Consider the following 27,876-nt stretch of genomic DNA (forward strand, 5'->3'; position numbering starts at 1 on the left):
ATAAAACAAGCTTTATTTTTCAGGTACAGTAGGTGTATTTAGCAGTAGCATTCAAGAAATTGAATGAACAAATATAAAAGTAAAACTATATACACTTCATTGTATAAATTATACATTGTTTCTCATTAAAGCAACTGTATTAAAGTTCTTAATTCAAGAGCAGTGAGTGATTTTTCTCTTTGTGTTTTGTTGTTTTATTAACATTAAAGGGATAGTTCACCCAAAAATGAAAATTCTGTCATCATTTACTCACTCTCAAGTTGTTTTAAACCTGAATGAATTTCTTTCCTCTGTTGAACATAAAAGTTATTTTGAAGAATGTGGGCAACCAAACAGTTGCTGGTCCTCAGTGACTTTCATAGTGTTCCCCCCCCCCCAGGATTGTTTGTTTACCCACATTCTTCAAAATATCTTCTTTTGTGTTCAGCACAAATTAATACAGGTTTGGGACCACATGAGAGTGAGTAAATAATGACAGAATTTTAGGGTGAAAATTTTGGGGTGAACTATCCCTTTAAATGACAAGCGGCAGCATGTTTACTACAATTAGCCTGCTGTCACTTTAAGACCTGCACACATCTAATATACAGGCACGCATCTATTTTTCTCTCAACTGTGTACTTTCATTTTCGACATAAGGTTTACATATAAACACACATGGTTGAGTGTTTTATGAATGTATGTCACATTGTACAGTATATTGAGACGAAGGCGACAAATGTAGCAGGATACTACGATATTTCTTCAAAAGCAGATTGTGGAGACATTTTAATCATCCAAAAATCATGTTATCGCACACCCCTAATGAAAATATAAAACCACCTCTATATTTCAAGGGAATTGCTTTGCAAAGGGTATCATCATCACATTTGGTGGTTCTTGGCATCGAACAGTTTGAAAAGTAGTGTTAGAGTACTCAAACACAAAATTATTCGAAATGACCATGCCTGCTGTTTGCTAATAAGCAAGATATTTGTCACCAAATACAGCAGACAGGGACACAGTATCCGTGAATAGTGGCACATTACAGGGAATCCACGTGATTATGGATCTATGTTGGGCTCGGGGCAACAACACAGCCCTGGGCAACTTACAAGGCCGAACAACAGCGACGAAAGCTGGACTTTGCAAGACAAAATCTTTGACAAATTAGGCTGGGGCCAAGACGGCCGAGGCAGCTGTCAACAGGGAAGATTAGCATGCCATTCAAAATTCAAACTTAAAGCTCATGTATCAAACTGAGCTGTAATAAACAAGTTAGTTAAAGCATCCAGTTCTTTCATTGAAATACTAAAAGCTAGGGTTGCAAAAAGGTGGAAAATGTCCAGTAAATTTCGGAAACATTCCAGAAATTTTGGAAACTTACAGGAAATTTTCCGCCCCTTTGCAACCCTACTAAAAGAACATTATTGTAACAGTAAAAGAATGTGATCAGAATTTAGATTAGCCTATTAGATTTATTTTCATTCTGACATGTCCTTTAACATAAAAGTTGCCCTTAAAGAACATATATGCCGTGAGCTGCCAGCCCATCATCGGGATATAAAACACGTCTCTTGACCTTCAAACACAAAATGTACATTAACTTGTCAACGATAAAACACACACGCTAACCGTGCATGTGACCCTCTGTAAATATCCAGAGAATTTGACAGGTCATAATAGTGATACATCGCTAAGCGAGCACACCTGCATCCCGGCACAGGACACGAGAGTGGCAGGTTTACAAATGTGAAGAAAAGGGCAGGTGAAGGGAACTGTGAAGAAACCGCATCCATCGCTTCATGTTGACTCCTCTGATATTACACAGCAGAGGGCCTTAAATAGCACGCGCGGGCAGCTGTTGACAGTGGTTAGTGATGGCATTCTACACAAATATAGACCACACCATAAACGGAATCGCAAAGCTAAACTTTGTTGTGTTCCCAGCATGGGAACAGGAGGGAATGGCTCAACCATATGTTTATCTCATGCTGTACATACGATACCTTGATGGACACGTTGATGAAAGACCGAAAAGCTGTAACCTATTAGCTTGGAGCAACAAACCCCAACTTGTAAACAGAAAAAGATCAAACAGATACTAGCTAGCAGAGACAATTATAAGGAAAACTTGACTCCTTGGCGTTCTATAATGAGCCTGATAATTAGGCTTCAACTTTTTCACCCCAGCCAGTTTAGTTTCTGTCCACATACTTAAGGGTTGCTTATCTGGGTCTCTTTTAAAGAGGGTCCCCATGCTATTCCAATCCCGACGGACAGAGGCCACTCAGTGGCTGACTTTATGATGGTGACACGCGATCCCACGTTACAAACTCGAAACTTGTTTCATGCCACCCCTCGGTGGGGAAGGGCAGCTAATTTGGGTGACATTGCACCTACTTTGCACGAGTCCAATGAAGGGATCTAGACTAACTCATGACAGTGTGGAATCAGTGCCTACAAACTCTATAGATAGTAGGGTGCCAGAAGCTTTAAAATGAAAAATTATACTGACACAATTAAATAGAAACCAACTCGTTATATTATCATTGCTACTAATAAGTATAATTTCCAAAAGTAAAGCATATTTTGTCCAATCAAATGCACACTTGAAACCAAAAATCTAAGATCACTACAACAATATAAACAATATCATTACGAGGCAAAACAAAACAGTGACTTTTTCATACAACCAAGGATCATTAGAACAGATTTTACACAGACAGAAAAATCCATAATTCATGGATTATAATTTAACATAATTCATGGATTATCACAGTATGATAATAATCATATCGTGGTATCTGTATTGTGGCACTGTTACTGCATCCAAGTATCATGTTATTTACATGGTACTACATAAAATACCATAGTATTATCATGGTATGTCCAAATTATAGTACTACAACAATACCATAAAACTTTGTTGATGGTTTCGTGAAAGCAAACATTTGTTATGGAAAAAGTCTAAACATTTAAAAACTATAAACTGTAAAGCTGTATACATAAAACTATAAGCTGTGTATATATAATATAATAAATATATATATATATTACTTTACTCATGCAAAGCATTAAAAACATTAGTTCTAGAAAATTATATGAGGATCATTGAAATATTGTACAATCAACTTTTCAGTTTGAAATTTACACTATCATTCAAAGGTTTGGGCTATTTTTCTGTACGCATTTGAAAGAAGCTGCATTTATTTGGCCAAACACGAATACAGTAAATATTACAATTTAAAAATAACTGTTTCCTATTTTAATATATTTTAAAATGTAGTTTATTCCTGATGGTGAAACTGAATTTTTAGCAGCCATTTTCCAGTCTTCAGTGTCACATGATCCATCAGAAATCCTTCTATACTGATTTAGTATAAACCATGATACTTTTTTTTAGGATTCTTTGATGGAGAAAGTTCTACAGATCAGCATTTATTTGAAATAAAAATTTTGTAACAATGTAAATGTATTTAAAGTCATGTTTAATCAACTTGCTGAAAAAAAGTATTAAAGAAAAACTTACCGACCACATACATTTAAATGGTACTGTATATAGTCATGAATATACATTGTAATATGTATACATGTAATATGCATACATAATGTACCTGTTGAAATTCAAAAAAATAATGATAAAAATCAAACTCTTTTTTTATTTCACTGTTGTGTATTTGGTAGTAATATTACAAAAAAGGTGTTTGTGACTGATGATTTGAATTAAACTAATTAAATCTCAGTTTTCAACAAATGCAAAAGTGGCTAAAAGGGGTCAAACCCACCCACTGGCTAATGACAAAGTGGTCAGTACCAGAAAGGCAACAAGACAAACAGAGCAGATCGTAAAATGACAGTCTTGCCGCTTGTATTAAACTCACGACAGCATGAGAATCCCTCCGGAGGCCCCAGTGAACTCACTCTCCCTCCCTGTCTCGCTCTCGCACACCCTCCCTGGAATGCAGCCATATCTCTGGCCCATAACTCTGCTGCACTGTGCCCGGTCAAACCAAAATAGGAACAGGAAGTGTGAGGAAGTGAAGTAAGAGCCGCTGCAATGCAATGGAAGGCCCACACTGAGCCTTCATTGTGTCCCGCCTCTGACTTCCATCAGGCAGATCATGTTATATGAGCAAACAAAACAGGTAAAGAATGGCGAAGGCTTGGGAACACCATGCTGACATAATCCACAATGCCGTGCAGTCAGGGAGGGATTCCGATTACTGACCACATTCACTGACCCAATTTGCTGAGACCATAACGCCTTCCAAGACAGGAAATAACAAAAAGGAATATTTGAAATATTAGGAATATTTGGCATATGCAAGCAGACTTGCCAATGCAGCCTCGGCAACTGTCAATCCCAAACATGGAGAAATGAACAGGTCACGGCTTTGAAGATTGGCCTTTCTAAAAATACAGTACTATAACAAAGTGGCGAACAGGTGCTCCGTCTCTGTGCCGTAAATGTATCCGATGGTCCTGGACAATGTCTTGGCACGCTTTTCACAGGGTCATGCCAAAAGCTAAACCTCAGTTAACAACATCATCCAGTGATATCTTCTATGTCAGTGCATTAATCAGCGCACCTATATTAATCCAGGTACTGAAATGTTCCTTAGCTCAAAGACCAAGCCGTTAAGAATACGATTACTGAATTATGCAAGCAGTTCGGGTGTTTGTACAGCTAGACGCAACACGTCAGAGTCAGAGTCAGAGTTTAGTCTAACTCCAGTATCCAGGAAAATACTTCAGTCATGCACTGATTTAAAGGGATTCTATTTATTTAGATGCATAACTTGCACTCATTCCGTGTGAAGTTTCACTGTATCATGCAACTTTCCTTCCACTTTTATAATTATTTTTTTAATTAATAATTATTATTTATTTTACTTAAATAAAGTGCATTGAAAATTGCATTGAACAGTAGAGAATGATGCTAGCAACACCAAGGTCATGGGTTTGATTCCCAGAAAATGCATGGACTGATTAAATGCAGACCTTGATGCAATGTAAGGTGCTTTGGATAAAAGCAACTGCATACATGTTAATGTTTTTCTATGCATTTTATCATTCTTGTGCTGACACAGAGATATAGGAAAATTTAGTTTTCCTGCAAATTCCAATTAATTAAAAAACCAGCTAAATGAGCAGTTTTTCTAACAAGCTTTATTCTTCATTAACAACATAACATACATACAAACCAGGGCTCAACAGTAAGGATGACCCAACTGACCTGGGCATGGTGTGCCAGCTACCCTTTCGTATATTTGCTGATCTTGTGAATGTGTTTTTATGCCATGAAAATATAAACATTTGGAATTCTGTGATACACTGGACATTGTGGATGCAAATTGCACTTATTTAAACTCGTCAACAAACTAAAAGTATCTAGTCGGCCAGCACAGATGAAATTTTTGGCAAAATTGACAGAATAATTTGTGATCGTCTTTACAGGGGTCATGAACTGGCTTTTTAAATAATTTTATACTGTTGTCTGAGGTCCACTTATGACGTTCGCATGGTTTTTACATTCAAAAACATTAAAGGGGTCATATGATGTGATTTAAATTTTTCCTTTCTCTTTGGAGTGTTACAAGCTCTTGGTGCATAAAGAAGATCTGTAAAGTTGCAAAGACTAAAGACCCAAATCCAAAGAGATATTCTTTATAAAGTTAAGAGTCAATCACGCCCTCCTAAAACGGCTCATTCTAACACACCCCCACATGTCTACGTCACTATGTGGGAAGATTTGCATAACGCCGCCAAATGTTCACGCAAAGAAAGGCGGCGTAACTTTTATTCTCGCTGTAGTATTGTTGTTGCCGCAGTCGCCATGTCGTGAAGGAGCTGTGTGTTTCGTTGTGAAAGCAAAACTACTTTGAGTGGCCTTCCAAAAGAGGACAATATCCGCTACGTCATGCCTGGAGCTGATCTGTGCTGGTCGCTGAGGAAATACATCAACTTTGCGATGTCGATCGCCAGATCGGCTTTCACCATGGACAAAGCGGAGTCCAGCCCGGGGTCATCACATGTGGTTGCCCCAAGCCCGCCGGCCGCTCCTTCGTCGAATCCACCGGCCTCGCCGTTCTCAAGCCCACCGGCCGCCGCTCACTCTAACCCGCCGGCTGTTCCTCACTCTAGTCCGCCGTGTGTGACGCTGTGTTTCATTGTGAAAGCGAAACTACTTTGTTTGGCCTTCCAAAAGAGGACACAGCTAGAAATCAGTGGTTAAGTTGTATTTACAACACTGTTCCAGAAAAGTACAACCCAAATATTCAGATGTGTGCAGTGCATTTTGCAGAGGATGAGGACTGTTTCCTGTGAGAGTAGCCTACAATGCCAGTGTCTGTTTCTATAAAGTGGGGCAGTTCCAACTTTGCAAGGACAGTCTGGCGCTTCTGACTCACAGCCTGTAAGTAAGTTTTTTATATTTAAAGAATTTGCCACTGACGATTCAAACGCAAGTTTTGAGCAGTGTAGAGTAGCACTTGTTGTATGTCTTTTCTCCGATCACAAATGCAGACATGGTTTTATGTTTACGCAGTGCGATACGCAACGCAACGTGTAAAAAGACAGTACAAGTCATTATAATCAGTAATTATGTCCCCACTGGATGCAACAAATGCCTCGTTTGTAATGAGTTTTATTGTTTTTGTCTTGTCGCGCTGGGACACAGGGCATCACAGTATGGTAAGGGGCGTAACATTTCCATCACACACTTAAGGTATTCAGCCAATCACAACGCACTGGATAGCTGGCCAATCAGCATACACCTCGCTTTTCAGAACGATGAGCTTTGTAAAAATCTACGCGTTTCAGAAAGGCGGGGCATAGAGGAGCAACAATAATGTACATTGTGTGGAAAATAATGTTTTTTTTTACCTTAAACCGCATAAACACATTGCATTACACCAAATACACAACATAATGTTCTTTTTAGCAACGTCATATGACCCCCGTAAAATCATAATAGGCTATTTTCTACCCTGGCTTTGAGGCCGGCTCGAGAAACGCTCGGTTTTTATGGGTGTGCCGCATTGAAGATTTGGAAGTAAACGCCCACTGCTATGATTGGATAATAGTTTTGCATAGTAAACTAACTTTCTGTGTGTCTGTTTGACTAGCTACGTCCTTCATAGTTGGAGCCTTCTGTGACTTTGTTTAGACACGTACACATAATCAGGACAAATCAAGCGGCCCCTAACAAAGCAATAATGACACATAGTACAAATATTTTTACTCACATAAGTGTGCTGTGCCATTCCTTTTTAATCTCAGTCTCTCTGCAAATCCAGCACCAAACTGTGTCTTGTTTACAAAGGAATCTGCAGTGAAATGGAGCGAACAAATGCTCAATATTTTACTCACGTGAGCTGAAACATTAACCACACATTCCTAATATTTGAATCCGAAGGAAGGTTATGCAACGACTGTGTTCTTACACAACCAGGCACTGCACAATATTTTGCGATCTTCAATGGCATGTTTATTGCTTGGTTGCTCGATCCGGTTTAGCGCCACTTATGTCATTTCCCTACTATGTCATGCGCAAATCAGTGGGCGGGGCTACAGAATTAGGCGTTGATATTCTTCTGTGGGGCGGTGTTTAACCTATCTATTAGAGATACACGATATTATCGGACTGATATCGGAATCGGACGATAATGGCTTTAAATGTAAATATCGGCCCGATATGAAAAATTATGCCGATGTGTCTTGCCGATAAGAGGAATGCGTTAACTCACATGTGCTCAGGGTGTGCTAGCGATTAGATCACATCAGCAGTGTGGCTCATTCTTGAAACAAAGTTTTGTCTGAATGATGATTAGATTGACTGTTTGGATCAGTAATAGCATATGCAGTGACAGCCTCCCCTGGGTCCTAATGCCCGGTAACTCAGTAAGGAGTTTTAGTCTGTAGGGGGCGCTGTTGGCCTACTTATAATTAAATTAAAAGTAAAATAGCCTACACAAATAACATTTAGACTGTGTTTCTGATTAAATAAAGCCGTAATTGATGTCATAACATTTTTGTTAAAACATAAAAATGTTTTGATTTAAAAGGTCAGAAGCTATAGCTTACATGAAAAAAAAACTGAAACATGACACTTGTAAATTAAATAATTTTATACATACTGATTTATTCATTAATGTGTAATATGTTTTATTTTTTAAACAAATCATAAGCTCTAAAAGTTTTTCAGAATTTTTACAACTCTTTTGCTTTAGACCATCTACAAATGTTAAATCTTAAAATAAAGTGTTAGGGTTAACATTGTATCTTTCTGGGGGGAAAAATGCAGCGACTGATATATAGTTTATTTATAGTTATTTTCAAAGCTTTTCATTAATGTGTAATATGTTTTATTTTTTAAACAAATCATAAGCTCTAAAAGTTTTTCAGAATTTTTACAACTCTTTTGCTTTAGACCATCTACAAATGTTAAATCTTAAAATAAAGTGTTAGGGTTAACATTGTATCTTTCTGGGGGGAAAAATGCAGCGACTGATATATAGTTTATTTATAGTTATTTTCAAAGCTTCAATGTACTGTAATGTACAAAAAACTTAATTATTGTTTATTTAATTCTAACAAATAAGTTTTTGTTAAAAACTAACCAAAATTAAAAATATTTTGCTTATAATTTCTGCACAGGAGAGACTTGGCGTTGTTTCCAAACAAAAGGAAATATATCGGTATCGGACAAAATGAGTTGAAAAATATCGGCATATCAGATATCGGCAAAAATCCAATATCATGCATCCCTACTATCTATTAGACAGCACATTCCAGGATCTGACGTTCGCTGGGCCTGGTGTCAATAAAAGCTTTTATTTCAGTAACAAGGACGTTTTCAGTTCTGAAACTTACAGGATATTCTATTAGTACGATGACCTCTTATATATCAAAAGTTCAAGTAAAATTGATTTCTCAATTCATGACCCATTTAAAACACCAGTAAGAATGAGCTGAAAATTGTAAACCTATCAGCAATGTTTTGCATTATGCCATTATTTTGGAAAAAGTAAAAATTTAGGTAAGTAAAAATCTGTGAAGGCCAAAAAAAATCCTTACTGTTGAGCTTTACAAACTGAACAACATACACCATTACAACATACTATGAATAACATCAATTTGCTTCCACCATGATCCTTCAAGTTTGACTTCTGAGTTTGAGGTGTGTTCCAAAAAATCCAGAGTTTCCTACTAGTAATTATGACTTTGTAGTGGCATTCAAGAGTGCAAAACCTGTGAACACAACTATTATGACATGACCTCAAAGCAGTAATATTGTCTGCTAAATTGAGAGTTCAGATTCTCAAGACAAGAAAATCTAGGGATTCCTCATAAGCATCAGGGCATGTTGAAACAAGCCACACATGAAGAACTGAACCATGCTGCTGGACTCACACGTGATGGTGGGCGCTTTCATGTTTACAGTACGTGCCAGAGCACTAATTGAGTTACTCTGATGTGGTCCAACTTGCTTATCTCCCTTTCAGAACAAACATGTAGTTCTAATCAGGTTTACAAATTGAAAGTGTAAAAAGATGTCACGAATAGTCCTCGCCTCGAAGACCACAAAAGTATCATCTGACTCATACACACCTCAAGCTACTCAGTCTTCCCACGATTCATGAAACAGCACTTTTGACAGACAGGTCAAAATAGGAACCCATGCAAGCATGGCCTAAACCCAGGCAAAACCCACATATCAACCATGTAACTGATGTATCTGATAATAAGTGCCAGTTTTTGGTATCTCATGACCCGTAGGTGGCGCTGTTCCCAACTTTGGCATGTAAAGCTGGGCATGTAAACCCTCAGATCATGATGCTGATGAAGCGTACCAAGTTTCATTTCAATTGATAGAAGTTAGGCAGAGATACAGCCTCTGAACCAATTTTGGGTGGACATTGTTAAGTTTGTGGCACCATAACTTTTGCACTAAAATCTAAATTCTGTTCAGTCATTTCTATGCAGCTCAGTCCAAAGATCATCTGAGGCCATTTTTGTAAGAACTTTTCATAATGGCTGCTACTGTAATGGGTGGAGTCTTAATGTAAGCTATTGAATGTGATCAGCATGAGTAGGGTAATCAGGTATACTAAGTTTAATTTTTCTAGAATATATGGTTCAAACGTTATAACCTTTTGAAAAATGAAGTGCTCAGTGAAATATGCATGTGGACAATTTCTGACATGTTTTTTATGTCACAATATTTTTCCATATCCATCCTTGTGCATGTACTCGGTCCAAACGGTTTCTTGATCTTGACTATATTCAAATATAATAGCACACTCCACACATTGCTGCTCATTTGCATAAGGTCACATTTTTCTTGCAAAGTTGCTTATGCTGCTTAAATTTGTCAATTCTCATTAAAACTTCCAGACAGATTGTTGCTTTTAGTCACTTTTAGTCCAATACTGCTGAAAACACTGCTCGGAAAAATCACTGGTTTTGTGAGAGATGTTCAGAGTTTAAAGAGTGACTCTGAATCTTAATATCACACATGGCTGTTCATGCTCTTGATTCCTTTTCAACCACGTCATACTTCACCTTACAAAACAATCTGTTTCACTTTACATTCATAGGGGCAACTGGAGATTTAACTACCTAGGTCTGCAACATTCTCTAGGCACATCACAAAGACTTGCCACTTTCCTAACTATAATACACCTTCCTAAATATTCCAGTGTATCACTTTCTTCACTTTGATTTGAGCACAAATAACTAATATATAAAAATTAAATTCTAAGACAGACGGAAAGGGTCTGTGCACTGTACTGATCCTGCTACAGGGAGTGGTTTTCATCAAATCTAACAAAAACGCAGCCCTGTAGACCATCTTCATCTCCGTGTGCGCAAGAGGGGAAAAAGGAGTGCTGGTGAAAAACACAGCGGTTGGAAAAACAAGCAGTGAGGCTGACTGCTAGGACTTTAGCCATAGAAGATCCTCCCCAGCTCTTACTGTAGTCGTCATCATTTAGAAAGCACACTTGTGTCCATTCAAATGCATTTATAACGTTGCTGAAACATTTCAGCTTTATTTTTTTAAAGCATAAGAAACTGCTAAGCTCTACAAAGCTTAATACAAAAAGTAACAATGTTGGTGTAAATTACAAGCAAAACTAAAAGCAGCACTACATCAGTGTATCTCCTTTAACGTTTCAAATATGTTTTGTGAAAATACAATGTCAAAATATGGGTGAAATACTGTTCCATCATCATTCAGCATAACAGATATATTTATGCAAAAAAAAATGGAAAGGCAGTGGCAAAGATTGTTAAAGATTAAAATTACAATTAATTAGTATTTGGGGGCTGCACTGTGATCCTTAAATAGATAATCTTTTCATGTCATCTAATGATTCTTGTTTTAAATATGCCTGACAAGATTTTTTGGTATATTAAGTATTGTTACAATGTGACTGAATTACATTTTAGTGGGTGTCTTCTGTAAATCATGGTAAAAATATGCAGTATACACTGTGTTCCAAATTATTATGCAACTGACATCAGTAGGATTTCGGAACATTTGTTTTGATTTTCACATTTCAGGTAACTGGTATCAATCTCAGACAGGTTTGTTTGCCAGGTCTTCTTAGGTAAATGGAAACCCTACTTAAAGAGGTTGTTCCACATTATTAAGCAAGTCACAGTTCTCAGGCGATATGGTGAGGAAGAAAGATCTTTCTGAAGATGAAAAGCATGAAACAATGCAATGTCTTGCAAAAGGCATCAAAACGAACAATATTTTGCAAAAAGCAAATAGAAATTATTGAACTGTCAAATGATTTGTGAGTGACTTAGAGCACAGAAGATCTTGGTCAGATAAAGATTTATTAAGGAAAGTTTCTGTCAAACAAATCAACTATTGTAATGGCAGTTGTAAAAAAAGCCACTGCTGAGCAGCAAACAGGAGTTTGAAGCTACTGGAGTCTCAAGATCCTCTCCATGCAGACTGGCAGTTGTGTGTAAAGCTGCGTTCCAGTCACTGCTAGCCAAACCTCACAAAGAGAAACCTGCACAGTGGCTGTAGAAACACATGAAGACTTGTTTTTAAATAGTTTTATTCACTTACGAATGCTACAGTTCAATGGATGGTCCAGATAAATGGATTTCTGATAGTTGATGAATGGCCATCCTATTCCAGTGAGACTGCAACATCAGCAAGGAGGCGGTGGGTGATGATTTGGGTTGGAATATTGGGAAGTGAGATTTTATGGTGTTAAAATGACTTCTGCAAGATATGTGTGGTTCATAACTGACCATTTTCTGCTGTGGTATAAAATGAAGAATAGTGCTCTCGGAAATAAAAGGATTTTCATGCAGGACAACACACTATCCCCATGCTGCATAAATACCATGGTGCTAAACAGTTTGAAAATGTGTTTCTACAGTCACTGTGTAGGTTTCTCTTTGTGAGGTTTGGTTAGCAGTGACTGAAACACAGCTTTACACACAACTGCCAGTCTGTATGGAGAGGATCTTGAGACTCCAGTAGCTTCAAACACCTGTTTGCTGCTCAGCAGTGGCTTTTTTACAGCTGCCATTACAATACAGTTCATTTGTTTGACAGAAACTTTCCTTAATAAATCTTTATCTGACCAAGATCTTCTGTGCTCTAAGTCACTCACAAATATTTTGACAGTTCAATAATCTCTATTTGCTTTTCGCTAAATATTATTTGTTTTGATGCCTTTTGCAAGACATTGCATTGTTTCATGCTTTTCATTTTCAGAAAGATCTTTCTTCCTCACCATATCGCATGAGTACTGTGACTTGCTTAATAATGTGGAACAACCTCTTTAAGTAGGGTTTCCATTTACCTAAGAAGACCTGGCAAACTATTGAACAAACCTGTCTGATTGATACCAGTCAGTTATCTAAAAAGATGTGAAAAACAACACAAACAAAAATCTGACTCTTTATTGTACCGAAATCCTATTGATACGTCACTTGCATAATAATTTGGAACACAGTGTAGTTCACTGTGTGAACAGAACACATTCTAATGTAAGAAAAAATAAATAAAGCTTTGTTAACCATGCATTTTGGCATAACACCCAGGACCGAAACTATATATATATATATATAAATATAATTAGAGCCCGACTGATATGGGTTTTTTGGGGGGCGATGCCGATACCGATATTGGGGCATAAAAAAAGCCCGATATCAATATATCGGCCGATATTTTTATGTGTAGGCTATATTATAGTGCAGTATAGTCAAACGTTTGGACATACTTCCCATTTGTGTGTCCAAACTTTTGACTGGTACTGTATATAGAATACAGTATATAGCCTACATAAACAGAATATATATATATACATAAACACATTTTTTGCAATGATAACTCAAATGTGGTAATCAAACACATATAATGATGTGACAAACATAGTCCTATGTAGTGGAGGCAGGGTATTTAACAATTTAACAAACTTTATTATTCAAAATTAGTCTGACATCAGTGCACTTAACGGTAAACTTCACTTATTATAAATAACTTAAATAACACAAATACAACAAAATATAGGCTATATAACTTGAATTAAGAAATTAAACAAGATAACTGTGTACGGCAAGCAAGCTACTGCCAAACCAACAGGGGCAGGTTTATGCAGGAAGCACAGCTTTTCCAAATGTAAACATCTAAAATGAATAAATAATAATAAATCTTTTTTTTTTCACACAAATTCTGTGTTGTGTATTTTCTGGTAATCAAATGAACATGCAGTACATTCGTATTTAAATAAGTCTTTTTGCAGTTTAATATTCACAGACAGTCTTTTATATATATATATATACTGACCTGTTTTTTATTTATTCATCAAAAATAAGACAAATTCCATGAAATTCTGCGTTATACAGTAAATTCCGTTTTTATGACTGGATCGCTCGATTCCGTCCATGTTTTCTGCATCGCGGAAATCATAGGGCCGTACTAATGTAGCAAACAAATATGATAAGCTCATTGTGAGAGTAAAAGACGGGGACAATGTTGTCTATTTACTTAGCATTGAGTCTCTCCAACATAGCATTAAATCACCATTCAGCAGACTCAAGCCACCACCGCACTGCCGTCTATTAGACTGCAGAAAGATACTAACTTTTCAATCTGCTACAATTCCATGAAATTCTGCGTTATACAGTAAATTCCGTTTTTATGACTGGATCGCTCGATTCCGTCCATGTTTTCTGCATCGCGGAAATCATAGGGCCGTACTAATGTAGCAAACAAATATGATAAGCTCATTGTGAGAGTAAAAGACGGGGACAATGTTGTCTATTTACTTAGCATTGAGTCTCTCCAACATAGCATTAAATCACCATTCAGCAGACTCAAGCCACCACCGCACTGCCGTCTATTGGACTGCAAAAAGATACTAACTATCTGCTACGTTACTGACTGTACTGACAAACTATGCTGACACTATGTCTGCGCCCCAACTAGGGTTGGGTATCGTTAGAAATTTTCCGGTTCCGGTTTTGCCTAATGATTCCGGTTCCGTTTAAATTAACTTTTTTTTGTTATTACTATTTTACCTTCATTGAATGTAGTGTTGCTGGAAGGTAGTAAGTAATGTTGAGTAATGCTAGTCCATCAATCACATGTAATGTTTTTTACACCATCAATAACATTTTGCTTTTCAAGCAGGAATAAGCTGGTTGGCCAAATAGTCCCTTGAGGTCTAAGACACTTGTTAATTTCCCTAAATTAATGAAATATTAACTGTTATAGTTATAACCATGTACACACACACTCCATAAAGCCCCTATTTTACAAATAATAATGCAGTCAGGAGATGGTGACGCAATGAGTGGTTTCCACATTTTTAAACATTTAAAATGCATGAAAATAAATATTTTCAATCACTTTGTTTATCACACTTGAAATGACCTGTACTAGGGATGTTCATTTTAACCGGTTAACCATTAACCGACCGTATAGAATTTTGACCGATTAATACAATCAGTTAAACGGTTTAAAAAGTCATGTATTTATTTTTTTCAGTAATTTATCAAAATATTTAAAAAGTATAAATATAAACAACAAGCCAAAACTAATTCATTTAAGCTAAAACGAAACTGAAACCAACGTTGGGTCTCTCATTCGACACAAAATCAAATGTTTCCGTATTCGCAATGTATTTGAATGGCAAATTATTATTTATTATGTAGCCTACTTCACTCGCGTTTCAAATATCCACGTAAAACAAAATGTTTTGCTTAACATCACGGCATAACGGATAACACTTAATGGCACAGATTTGACTACATATTTAAACTGAGCAGTGTGTTTTTTTCCCATATGTTTGACTGACTGTATTTTATTATGATAATGAACAGGCTGCATTGTCAAGGTAGCAATGCTCAATATAACACATAATTACTGTATTTGCATTACTGTAAGGGTAGGTTTAGGATTGTGGTAGGTGTAGACGTAAATAAACCATAATTTTACAGGTAGCATTTTTCGTTGTCGAATTGTACTACCCACTGTTTTAATGGGAGGTAGCAAAATCTGACAGGGTAGCACAAATCGACAGAACACCGGCGCAAAACAAATCTTTGTGCTTTTGTAAAATAAGCCTAAAGAAAAATAGGATGCCGCTTTCTGCCATCTGGTTTCCTTTCACGCAGCACAAAAATGAACCGAAACTCTGCATACTAGGCTACTTGTTACAGTTTTTCTTTCATTTTTTTAATTTATTATTTAAGAAAATATATATTTCTCGTATAGGCCTATTTATTCGTTATATATATATATATATATATATATATATATATATATATATAGCCTAGCTTTATTATGTTTTTCTCCGCTCGCATAAGCGCTGCAGGTGCGTGATATGATAGGATGACAATCCTCATGTTCTGTTGTTTGCTGCTTTTTGCGCATGTAAAATCAATCCCCGGGAAACCAATGTTAGTATTTTTAACAGGTCACAGACACTTATCCTTTCTAATTTAATTCAATTCTAATTTAAAATCTTGTCGGTTAACGGTTAATAATCGGTTAACGAGCATCGATTGTCGGTTAGGAAAAATAACCGAAATGAACATCCCTAACCTGTAGACTAAATAATCTAACCCTCATACTTGCATAACAATAGCAGTCTATTTATTTAGTGGTCCAAGTTGAAGACAGTATGTATATTAATGACAATATGGGACAAATATAATGTAATTTAGTGACGGCAGGAGCTGCGCACTGCCAGTACATGTACAGTCAAACAAAACAACGTGCACAATTATCAAAGACACGAGTGCGCGTACAGTCGTGGAAAACGATGTGTTCGGCAGTTAAAGACGTGACGCGGCAAGGCGCGTCTGTGGAGTGCACGTCATGGGAAACAATGTGCTCAGTAATTAAAGAGGCAGGGCGGCATTTCTGTTATTTGGTTTGTGACATCCTTTATGCTCACAGCGCTTGGTCAAGTGTCGCACCAGAACCGTTAGAAATTGCTCACGGTTCCGGTTCTTTAAAAAAAACAGAACCGGTTCTGAATAAGAACTGTTTCTCGGTTCCCAACCATAGCCGCAACAGGATGCGACAAAGCGACCACTGAAAATCATTTGAACTTTGTGTCAGCACGTCATAAATAGAATGAGGCATCAGTTTACTGCATCCAGTGTAGACAACATCACTGATTATAATGGGTTCTATTCTACACCGGACGAGAGCGGTATTTTGTCGTGCCGCGAGATGTGATGTGACCGATGTGATAAGCATGAGTTCTGGGCTGTGGCGTGGCCGGTATAAACACCAGCATTGACTGAGTGGCCACGATTAGCTTCGGTGGCCATAACACAGGCATTAATGAGCCGCAGACGCGTGCCGTGATGAGCAGATCAGCTCTAGTCTCTAACGTCACTGAATCTGCTGTTAAAAATGAACCATCCATTCATCATATCATCTTGCAAAACTAAGAATTAGAATCATTGTAATGGGACGACCAAATATAGGTGCGGGTGGGTGGCGGGTGGATAATTTGAAGCAGCGGACTCGGGTGAAGTTTGAGCTCATCCGCGCATCTCTACACTACTGACCTGGGTTGCCAGTAGCAAACAATGGAGTGTGATCTGCTGGACAGAAAAAGTAATTACACCATTCAGAAGCATTTAATCTGCATTATATATTCTGTAAAAAAAAAAATTATATCGGCGGCATATTCGCCGATACCAATATATCTGTGACAGGCTCATATCGGCAAAACGATATATCGGTCGGCTCTATATATAATTTCATTTTTGCATGGTATATATAAATATCACTGAGCAAACAAAAAAAGTGAAATAGCTAGATAGGATTAGCAATGTGGAAGTCAAGAGCTGGAAAATATATTTTGTTTACATCACAGAAATTACAATCACAGCAGATAATCAACACTGCAGGGTATTGTACAGTTTAGTCAAAACATTTTCTGGAACTGAAATCTTAACAATTTTGAAAAAAAAAAAAAAGTTTAATCAATCAGAAGAAGCTACAAGAGACCTTTGTGTCACTAAAAAGTTGTAGAAGCTAGGGCTGTCAAAAAAAAATTTGAATTTCGAATATTCGTTAAATTTAAAATAAAAATCCACATTCGAATGCAAAAACGTTGCAAGGCAGCCTTATCAGCGGCGCACGAGATGCAATGACGATGTAAGTGTCGTTGCATTATAATGTTTTTGTTAGCCTATCCAGTTGAAGCCACTAGATGCAGCGCTGCTGCGTTGTTCATTAAAAATATAGCGGAAAAAGAGAACATCATTGCGAAGAAGATCTTGTTTACATCAAAACCGAAACCAAGACGTTCACACAGAACGCATATTTCACGCATTTTCTAGACGGATATCTATCACCGCTGCACTCGCGTCTCGCACAAAAGAGCCGCATGTTTAGAAAGCCATGTAAAGTTAATGCAAGTTTAACTTTGAAAAAAACATACATCGAGACTTTATGGCGGGTTTCCCCGTTTAAGCAACTTAATTATAATTGGTTTATAAACATTATTTTAAACATTATGCACTTTTTTCTCTCTCGCAGATTGTCATGTTATCTTATGCTTTGAATGATGCGCCCTCTTGTGGCCTCAGGAGAGAAGTCAAAAGCTTTTCTTCACCCTAACTGAAATTATGCATTTTAAATTTGAATATAATTTGAATTTTGATTAGGGGTGCTCCGATCAGGGTTTTTGAGGTCCGATCAGGGTTTCTGTCGATACTGATCACTGATACCGATCTTTTTAAAGCCTTCTTTTTATCATTTATAACTATTTATAGTGATACTCCAATCAGGATTTTTAGACATTTATTCAGGGCCTGAATTTCATTTTTGAAAATGGGGGGCAATTCCCCTCTTAAGTGACTCTTGTGAGAGGGGAAGCAGCTTTCACACAGGAGTCCGCTACTGATCCGTGGCCGTTTACCACAAACACAACATTTATCCATTATTTTGATTTCAAATTTAAACATTGTCACAGAAAATGCTTTTTCAGCATTGCAATTCTTTTTTTACACAGTACAGTAATGCAATCTTTCACAGACATGTTTAAACAATAAATATAAACAACACATTATTCAATGCTTTTTACTTTTGCAACAGTAGACTTAAATAATATGCATTTATGGTGTAATTACTACATTACTACTACATCCATGTTCATATTTACTGCAAACAATGCGCTGTTACTTTAATTCAGCGCTTGCAGCGCAGCAAAAATAGACTCGGTGCAGAAATTATCTCTACTCTGCTGAAGACGCACCGCTCCTGAACGCACTGACAGACCGCAACCGTGTGCAGTGTGCACACTTTATTAATCCATTAACATGAGCATGGAAAAAAATATGCACTGCAAACGGAGTAATGTGAACCTGGCATTATGTGTGTGCGCTGCGAGTGTGCATGAGCGCACTGTCTCCAGGAGAGCGTGCGAGCGCCGAATGGTTAAACACTGGCAAGAATTAAAATGTAATGCAATTTATAAACTTTAGTGACGATGTGACACTGCCTCGATAGTGCAAGTGACAATGCCTGTGTCAACTGTGCAGCTCGCTTATAGACAGACGCGATGTGGTGATTTGAAGCCATTTGCGTATTTTGAGAGCGAAAGAGCGGGCATGCATGGTGATTCACTCACGCTGTTTGTGAAATTACGTCTCACACAAGGTTTTAAAATTACTTTATAAGTTATTTAATGAAGAAATATGAAGTGAGTACCTCACCTTCAGCATTATAATGATTTCACCTGGGCCGGACAGAGAATGAGGCGGTGCTGCTGCATGTCGTGCCAAATCTCTCACGGCAGCTTCATCAGCTTGAGATCGTTTTTTGAGATCGGCCTTTTAGAAACCGCCGATCAATCATCCCAACGTGATTATCGGCCGATAGTGATCGGTAGCCGATCAAACGGAGCACCCCTAATTTTGATAATATTTAAGTACAAAATTCAAATTTAGTTTTTCAGCTATTTTGACAGCCCTAGTAGTAGCCATACTATTTTCCTGAGAAGTCAAATAATTGATTAAAGAGTCCCTTTTCATCTAACCTTTGACCTGCAAATAGTGGCCCATCTTGCTTAATGTGACATCATGACCGATGACCTTTTGATAATTTCACCAGGCAAAAGTTTGGACAGCTCACTGAATTTATTTCGAGTAATCTTAAAACCTTGTCATCTAAAGTCTTAAATGCTTGAAGTTAGAATTACAAAATTCCACCACTTCCCTTTTTGTCATTTCATAATTTTGGAGGACTTTAATGCAAAATGTAAAAAACAGCTCAAAGTTTGAAATCAAGCTATCTCGTGCTACTGCAACAAAATTACCCCACTGTAAAATAAAAAAAATACTGAGTGAGCAAACATTTATGAGATAGCTAGTTATAATGGTAATTAAATAATGTTTACATACTGTATGTATAAAAGCCTACATTAAAATCTGTCATATAAATTGGTCTCTGCATTAGAAATTAGCTGATTGCCATCATTGATGGACACTTTTTTTTTTATAATATTAAAAATATCTGTATGACATGATATTCTGCAGTTCTTCCCTGCTGTACTGAATATCTACACTTTTCAAATTATCATATCGAAGTTAGAAATTCAAATATTGTGACAAAATTAATTTTGTAGGGTGCCACAAGTTTGTTAAAATTTCCAAAGGGTGCCCCAACTAAAAAAAAGGTTGGGAAACACTGGGCTAGATCATGTGCACGAGCACACACTACAGAGTAAACAACAGCCTTCCCTCACGCGTCATCATGGACACGCCCCCCTCCACCTCAAAGCCTTCACTTACAGAAAAAAACTAAAAGCTGTTTTCCAATTAAACTGGAGTTTATGGCATGCAAATGAAGCTAACTGTAAGTCATGTGATAGGTCTGCACTGTACTATTATAATTTATGGGCTTGACCCTGATCCTCAAGATGCATCAACGGTCACCAGCCTTCAGAAAGAGGTGAACACATGTTTTTGTAGTGTTTTGATGTGCGGAAATGTGTGGTTGAACACGGAGTTTTCCATAAAGTCGAGTCGATGCGGCATTTTGACGGAATTAAACTTTGTATGAAGCGGCCGCCGCGCTCCAAGCATTCATCAGTTTGACATGTGCCGACTCCAAACTTTCTCTCAACTCACCTCTGTCCCGTAAAGCAGCACTGGCGTCTTCATCCCTGCTCACTTGCGTTATAATCGACGAGGACGGGTGGTCCATGAGGTCCGTAAAGCCAGTAAAAACGCAACTTCAAATGGGCTTCCGTATTAAAATATTTCCGTTGGCTACAATAGAATTGGAAAAAAAAAACTGCAAATGCCCCCAAAAATCCAAGACTTTTACCGCTTAAGACCATTCATAATGCGACACCATACGAGGCTGAATGTGATATCTATGCTTTTATAAGTTAGACGACAAAAAATTAAAAATAAAAAGTTAAGTTCCTAGATGATAACTTTTCACAACATGGAGTTCGGCTCTGCTCTCAGTTTCAACATACAAACATGGAACTCGACGGTTTCAAGGCACCCTTCGTCTTAAAGGGGCACCGACAACTCGGGCAAGACGAGCCACATTTTGAAGTTTATGAATGTGGAATATGTTACGAATCAGAAGAAAAACAAGTGCATCTACCAGTGCCTGTGAATATTTCTTTTAGTACCTGTTCAAATGTAACATTTAATACGCAACAGGAAGGTAGCCTCACAAAAAGCAAAACATCAGCGCAGCTAAAGTTTAGCTAAACGTTTTATTGTATTGCACACATTAATATAAATTATGTAAATGTGATATTTTAATGTAATATGTAATATTTAAAAAGTAAATAACTGTACATCAATAATTATTATTTTACTGGCTTTACAATGTAAGCATTCTACAGTATACTTATAATACGCACAATATTGTAGGCCAGGTTTAAAGTGCAAAACTCAGTTTTTAATGTAAAAAAAAAAAAAGAGGAAAATGTTACTTTTTAAAGATTCTCTGTAAATTAATTGTATCATTTTGGTGGGGTCAACTTTTTTATTTGTTTATTTATTTGTTTTGTTTTATTTTGTATATATTTTATTGAAAAAAGTCGTTCAAACGTACACCAATAAACATTTTCTTCACTATAAGTATTCAATTTAGATTTTATTTATTGATTTTTCTTATTATTTCACTTGAACTGGATGAGAAATATGACTGGTACAAAGTGTTCTATTCGCTTGCACTCGGACCAAATTAATATGCGTTGCCCCTTTAAAATCTACAAACTTCAACAAGCAAACAAAGTTTAAACGATCTCTTGGCCTCCGCGCAAGAGAGTGCTCGATTTTGAGTTCAAACAAGTTTTTCTAACGTCCGACAGGTAATATATATCATAAGGTGTAAGGCGATAATGACTTTCAAATGAATGCGTGTATATTTTCAACGTTTTAACTTGTAAAACAACTTTCTAGCGAACTTTTTTTGGCAGGAGCTGCTAGCGCGGGGGAGGGGGGGCTTGAGACCGTCTTCAGGGAGAGTCCTCAAAGTTCGAGCACTCTGTCATGTTGCTTACAAAGTTTACATCATTGGTATTCATGACACACTACACTTAACAGTCTACAGTCATTCACTGAAAACATGAGCAAGACCCTCCAGATTATGAGTTAGATTGCTTTGTCACATCACAAGTTTTTTCCAAAAATCTATAAAAAAAATAATAAAAACTTTTTTTTGTTGCGCCATTCTATGCATCAGATCAAGGCTGTAACCTCATCACGGGGACAAAATGTAAAAGTCTAAGAAATAACTTTAATGATCGACCACATCATATTCTGAATACTCGGTGTGGTTACGGCCCTGCAACACTGATATAAATGTAGTTACGTATTATTTTTAAAACTTGATTAAAGATCTATTTAGTTTTCCTCATCTGAGATAAATGTATTAGATATATTGTGTCAGTTGATGACACATTATAATGCTTTAAAAGTACAAACCTTTTTTAACCGTCATTTTTTTTTTTCTGAGAGAGAGAAAGAGAAAATATTTGATACACCAGGCTTTTATGGCTCATATAGAATATATACTGTATGTGTGTGTGTCCAAAATTAAATATTGATATCTTGTAAGTTATTCTTACATTTAAAAAGGCAGGTTTTTTCGTTAAAGTTTTGACCATGTTTATAATTTACAGACTTTAAAATGTGCATTTCCAATATGATACAGCAGGCTTTACAGGGTAAAGAGGTCCTCAGCAAGCCCTTTATTTTAGCATATCGACATAGAGGAATCACTGTTTGCGGTCCAATGAAGACAAAGGCCATGATTTGAAGTGTATAAACCACAAGACAAGAGACAAGAGGACCCGTGTCTCTGTTTAGTGAAGTGACGAAGTGACGTGATACTCGGAATTAGTGCTCTGCATTTACCCATCCAAAGTGCACACACACAGCAGTGAACACACACAAACCGTGAACACACACCCGGAGCAGTGGGCAGCCATTTATGCTGCGGCACCCGGGGAGCAGTTGGGGTTCGGTGCCTTGCTCAAGGGCACCTCAGTCGTGGTATTGAAGGTGGGAGAGAGCGCTGTACATTCACTCCCCCCACCTACAATCCCTGCCGGTACGAGACTCGAACCCACAAACTTTAGGTTATGAGTCCGACTCTCTAACCATTAGGCCACGACTTCCCCACGACTTTAACTGCTCAGAGGATCTTATACTTCCCTGAGTCTGCTGGTTATCCTTATTTGATGGTGAGAAAAGTATTAATGCCTCGGTGTGATTGATAATCTGGGAAAGGTTACTGGGCAAAATAAAACCCATTAAAGGGATAGTTCACCCAAAAATGAAAATTTGATGTTTATCTGCTTACCCCCAGGGCATCCAAGATGTAGGTGACTTTGTTTCTTCAGTAGAACACATATGATGATTTTTAACTCCAGCCGTTGCAGTCTATCAGTCGTATAATGCATGGCAATGGTAACAAAATCTATGAGAGTAAAAAAAACATGCACAGACAAATCCAAATTAAACCCTACGGCTCGTGACGACACATTGATGTCCTAAGACACGAAACGATAGGTTTGTGCGAGAAACCGAACAGTATTTATATCATTTTTTACCTCTAATACACCACTGTGTCCAACTGCCTTTGGGCGCGCGCACGGCATCTGGTGCGTGAGGTGTGTACACGCTCTGGTGTAGTTTACGTTAATGGGTGTGTTGATATCCAGCCGAAGAGCAATCAACCATAACTTCAGGCGAGCAGGCTCAGAAGTTGGGAATACGTGGAAAGTCACCACTCCCGAATGAGTTCGCGCGAGAGAAAGTACTCTTAGTTTTAAGTCGGTTTGAACAATCCGGATAAGCGCAAGTAAGTTAGGGTTAGGGTTAGGGTTGATATTTCAGTTTTTCTTTTTTAATAAATCTGCAAAAATGTCAACAATTCTGTGTTTTTCTGTCAATATGGGGTGCTGTGTGTACATTAATTAAATTAAGTGTAAATTAATCAAACAAATCACCAAGTATGATGCAAAGATAAAGGTTCATGAATAGCTTAATGCAATGATTGATGATTATTTTAGGATATGACAGTTTAATTCTAAATAGTCTGATGCTGATCAAAATGAATTATTACCCAACCTGGAGAACTTTCTTGAGGATTACTCCTGCTCAGCATCCAACAAATGACCAGTTGTCCTCATATTATGCCTGAGTTTTATAAATACAGGTCCATAGAGAGTCTTCTAGTTTGATATTGGGTGGAGGAGATCTTTGAGATGACATACTGAGAATGATAAAAGATCAACAACACGTGTTCTGGATTGAACAGTTCTGCTGTATATAGTCAACCTGCAATGAGGTGATGGCGTCAGATTCTGAAGTAGGCATGTGAAACATAAAAGCTCCCAAATAAAAGAGTGCACAGGTGGAAAGCCAGAGACTGAAAATTCAAAATGCTCCCATTTGAGCCTGTGAATGTAGTGTCAAGCTAATGGTCTGTTTATGGTTGATTTTGTATGTTCTGAAGTCTGGTAATGACATTTAGACCATTAGATGAACTTAGAGACACTAAATGACTGATAATAATAAATTCAAGTCTGTTTAGTATTGCTGACAGCTGATTTTATTCGCGAAAAGTCATGTTTTCGACATATACACACTTCATTCTACTGTAAAACATTCATATTATCTCCACATTGTCACTGTTTTAGTGCAATTCATTCCAGAAAAGCTTGATTTAGTTTCACATTAAAGGGTTGCTCGGCATGACTGAAAGAGTAGTGAACACACACACACACAAATTAAATAATATGAAACCTTATTCACAACAACAAAATTTTGAGTCTGAATTTGTTCCTCTTTATATTGCGATTCCATTTCTTCTCAGTTTTAGTTCTCACACCGTAACATATTTGAAACTAGAAGCTTGATCACATTTGAATAACCCAAGTTAAAACAAATAATAAACTAATTGGTTAAAAGAGCAAACCCGATCTTACCATTTATGCAAAGTGATGGAAAACAGAAGAGAGTTTGCACTGAACCTCATAGTAAGTACTGCAATAAACACTAAGAATACAGTTCTTTTTAATCAAGCCAATATGTGAGTGATAGAAGGTCAAAGGTGATCACATGCTGTCTGTGGTCAGATGAGGACACAACAGGACTCTGTAAAAACAATGAGGACATACTGCAGCATTCCCACACCTTTTGACCAATGGATTTCTGTGTCTGTTCCTGTTGTTTGTGATCACTGAATAAAGAATTGTAAAAATTATTTTATTGGAAATTGAGCTCACAAAGAGCAATTTCTAGGCAATGAAATATATTCAAGCCGAGTATAACTAATACATTTCACATTCACTATAGAATAGTCCGATTTATATTCTCTAGGTTGTCCATGACTGTGGGACCCTGATACTATTTCCATTTCTCTCACATTGCCTAGCAGCTTGTAAAAGTTTGTTTGTTGTATTGTGAATATGATATATATGATTTTTTTTTTGTGTGGATGTGAATCACTCAATTGTCCATTAGATAAATGAACAGCTAAACAAAAACAAACAAACAAAAAAAGAATAGAAGAAGCACTGACTCTGTGACTATGTTCACCAAACAGGATGCAAACAAACTATGCAAGTAATTTAACAGTGTCTCTAATAAAATCAAGATCAACACCTGTTCATAGTCATCAAATCAAATCAAATTCATAACATTTTTAGACACCAATCAACATGTGTAAATGGAGATAAGTTGAAGAACACTGATCAGTCATTAAAAATATCAGATTTTAATATATTACATAAATAAATCTTAATATAGTTTATATATATTTTGTATTATTTAGATAAACAATATTATTTTTAATTGAGCAAAGATTATGATTTTATGGTCATGATTATGATAATCATGACCATAAAATGATTCTTATTCATGGGGAATAAATTAATCTTACAGCAATTAATCTCATATACATTCAATGCAGCAGCCAACATGTTTTACAACATATTCTAGTCACTTTTTGGGAGACATTTCCGTTCCATCCAATGATCAATAGGTATTTTTCCAGGCACATCTTGAACCAGCTGATCTCTGCATGAGGACAATTAGCGCTAGAGTACAGAATTGAGTTCACTCTGCAATTTGGCCGTTATACCGTTCTCTTGCATTCACAGGGACTGAGTTTTCTCCTAAAACCATACGCTATGAAGAGGAATTTGTACTGATGCATGCGTATGCTACACTGAAATCTGCAATATATAATACAATCCCGGATTGTTAGGTTTCCCTGACACCTAACAATCCCTTTGTTAGGTGTCAGGGAAAGCCAAACCATATGAGCTTCAATGCACTGGGAATTCTTGCAAAAAGTCACTCCCTAAAGCTGTGAGGCCTTTCAATATTACAATAAAATCAGTCCACTTTAGGTCGAAACACTTTAGTAAAAGACAAAAAGCCTCTTGTCTGACGGCACTAGAGTAAGAACTAGAGTGCTCAACATGTCAATAGTTTTCATATACACTGATAATCACTACAGTATAACAACTAGCAGTAATAAAAGTATTACTTATGCCATAAAAACTAGTTCAAAAAAAGATATACACCATTTTCCACAAATCTCAAGGCCCTGGTTCACAATTGGAAGACACCACAAAAAAATACACATTGACATGAAATTTTTTGCGTCAAGTGATGGACTAGATCGCTGTCTTCTTGATCTTTGTATATGAAATACAGTCACTCTTCTCAACCACGATGGGTCCAAAGTTCCTGACCATTCGCTAGAGATCCAATGCTAAAATTGGTTTGTCAAAAAGTCATAGGAAAAAAAGTGTTGGATGGGAGAGCTTAAAGTAAGGACATCGTCCTGGACAAAAACACAACTGCACTGCATGCTGGCTAACAGAGGTAAATGTGCTGAAATCCATTACGCTTTTAGACGAGAGGTTTTGTGTGTGTGTTTCTTGTCTCAGAACTGACCTCAGGTGTTGAGACCAAAAGATCCTGTGCTTGATATTCTAACACAAACCATATGTTAAATGGCCCCCTAAGGGCCCACCGAGGGCAGCTTAGAGGTGCTGGGATGTCCTGAGGCTGTGTCTCTCTCTGTCCTTATCCTGGAGAACCCCGGAGCCGTCTTCTCATCTCTCTGGAGGACGTCCTGTGCTGGAGCTCACTGAGAGATGGGTGCTGCAAGGGCGCCGGGTGTTGAGGGGGTAGTTGGGGTTTGTGGAGTGCTTTGGTAGGAACGTAGAAGGACTTTGTGCTTTGTTACCACCTCGGCCCTGACCTGCTGCTGCTGCTCCAGGAACTCCTTGAGGTGTGTGGTGGTAAATGTGAGAGTCTGTCTCCGCAGTCTCATTAGATAAGCGTCCTGCAGCCAGGAGTTGTTAAAGCAGTCCTTAATGGTAGGACGGGCCCTGAAACACATCGTGCACACAAGAATCAGTTAACATGTTACAGTTAACAAGACACATTACCTGGCCCATACTGAAAGCTAGATGACTGAAATGTGAAAGGTGCCACAAACATCACACCAAACAGAATAATTATAATGGACAAATAATACATTTTAAAATCAAATTATAATCTAAAAATATAGTTTAAAAAATCATATCATTTATAAATTACAATATATATACATAATTATATACTTTATATACATTATATATACTTTATAATATTAATTAATTTAGAAAATACCATAATTCTCAATTGTCATTCTAATTAGAAATTACCTACTGTTATGAATTATTCAAAAAAAAAAAACTTTTCTTTATTATAGTCAGTATAAAAAGTACAACCAACACTTCTATGATACATAAATACTTAAAATGCTTATAAATATTTCAATAATATATATTATTATGCATTATTGTAATGAAAATGAAAATTTTGGCATATATATATATATATATA

General features: G+C 37.1%; 2 protein-coding genes across 4 annotated transcripts in view; both read right to left on the reverse strand.

Annotated features, from left to right (window-relative positions):
• The window catches only part of LOC107584167 (carboxy-terminal domain RNA polymerase II polypeptide A small phosphatase 1-like), a 36,404-nt gene extending 15,421 nt beyond the window's left edge, over positions 1–20,983 (reverse strand). Inside the window, exon 1 of the mRNA XM_016270670.1 lies at positions 20,623–20,983. Coding sequence (XP_016126156.1) covers positions 20,623–20,698 — 76 coding nt within the window. The 5' untranslated portion in view covers positions 20,699–20,983. The remainder of the gene's footprint in view (positions 1–20,622) is intronic.
• Positions 20,984–27,108: 6,125 nt separating this feature from the next.
• Positions 27,109–27,876, reverse strand: part of LOC107584149 (striated muscle enriched protein kinase) — a 62,309-nt gene continuing 61,541 nt past the window's right edge. For all 3 annotated transcript variants that reach the window (XM_016270628.1, XM_016270627.1, XM_016270626.1), the window contains one exon: positions 27,109–27,377. In XM_016270628.1, coding sequence (XP_016126114.1) covers positions 27,131–27,377 — 247 coding nt within the window. In that variant the 3' untranslated portion in view covers positions 27,109–27,130. The remainder of the gene's footprint in view (positions 27,378–27,876) is intronic.

The sequence above is a fragment of the Sinocyclocheilus grahami genome, unplaced genomic scaffold (genome assembly GCF_001515645.1).
Source record: "Sinocyclocheilus grahami isolate Dianchi unplaced genomic scaffold, SAMN03320097.WGS_v1.1 scaffold57.1, whole genome shotgun sequence".
Taxonomy (NCBI): Eukaryota; Metazoa; Chordata; class Actinopteri; order Cypriniformes; family Cyprinidae; genus Sinocyclocheilus; species Sinocyclocheilus grahami.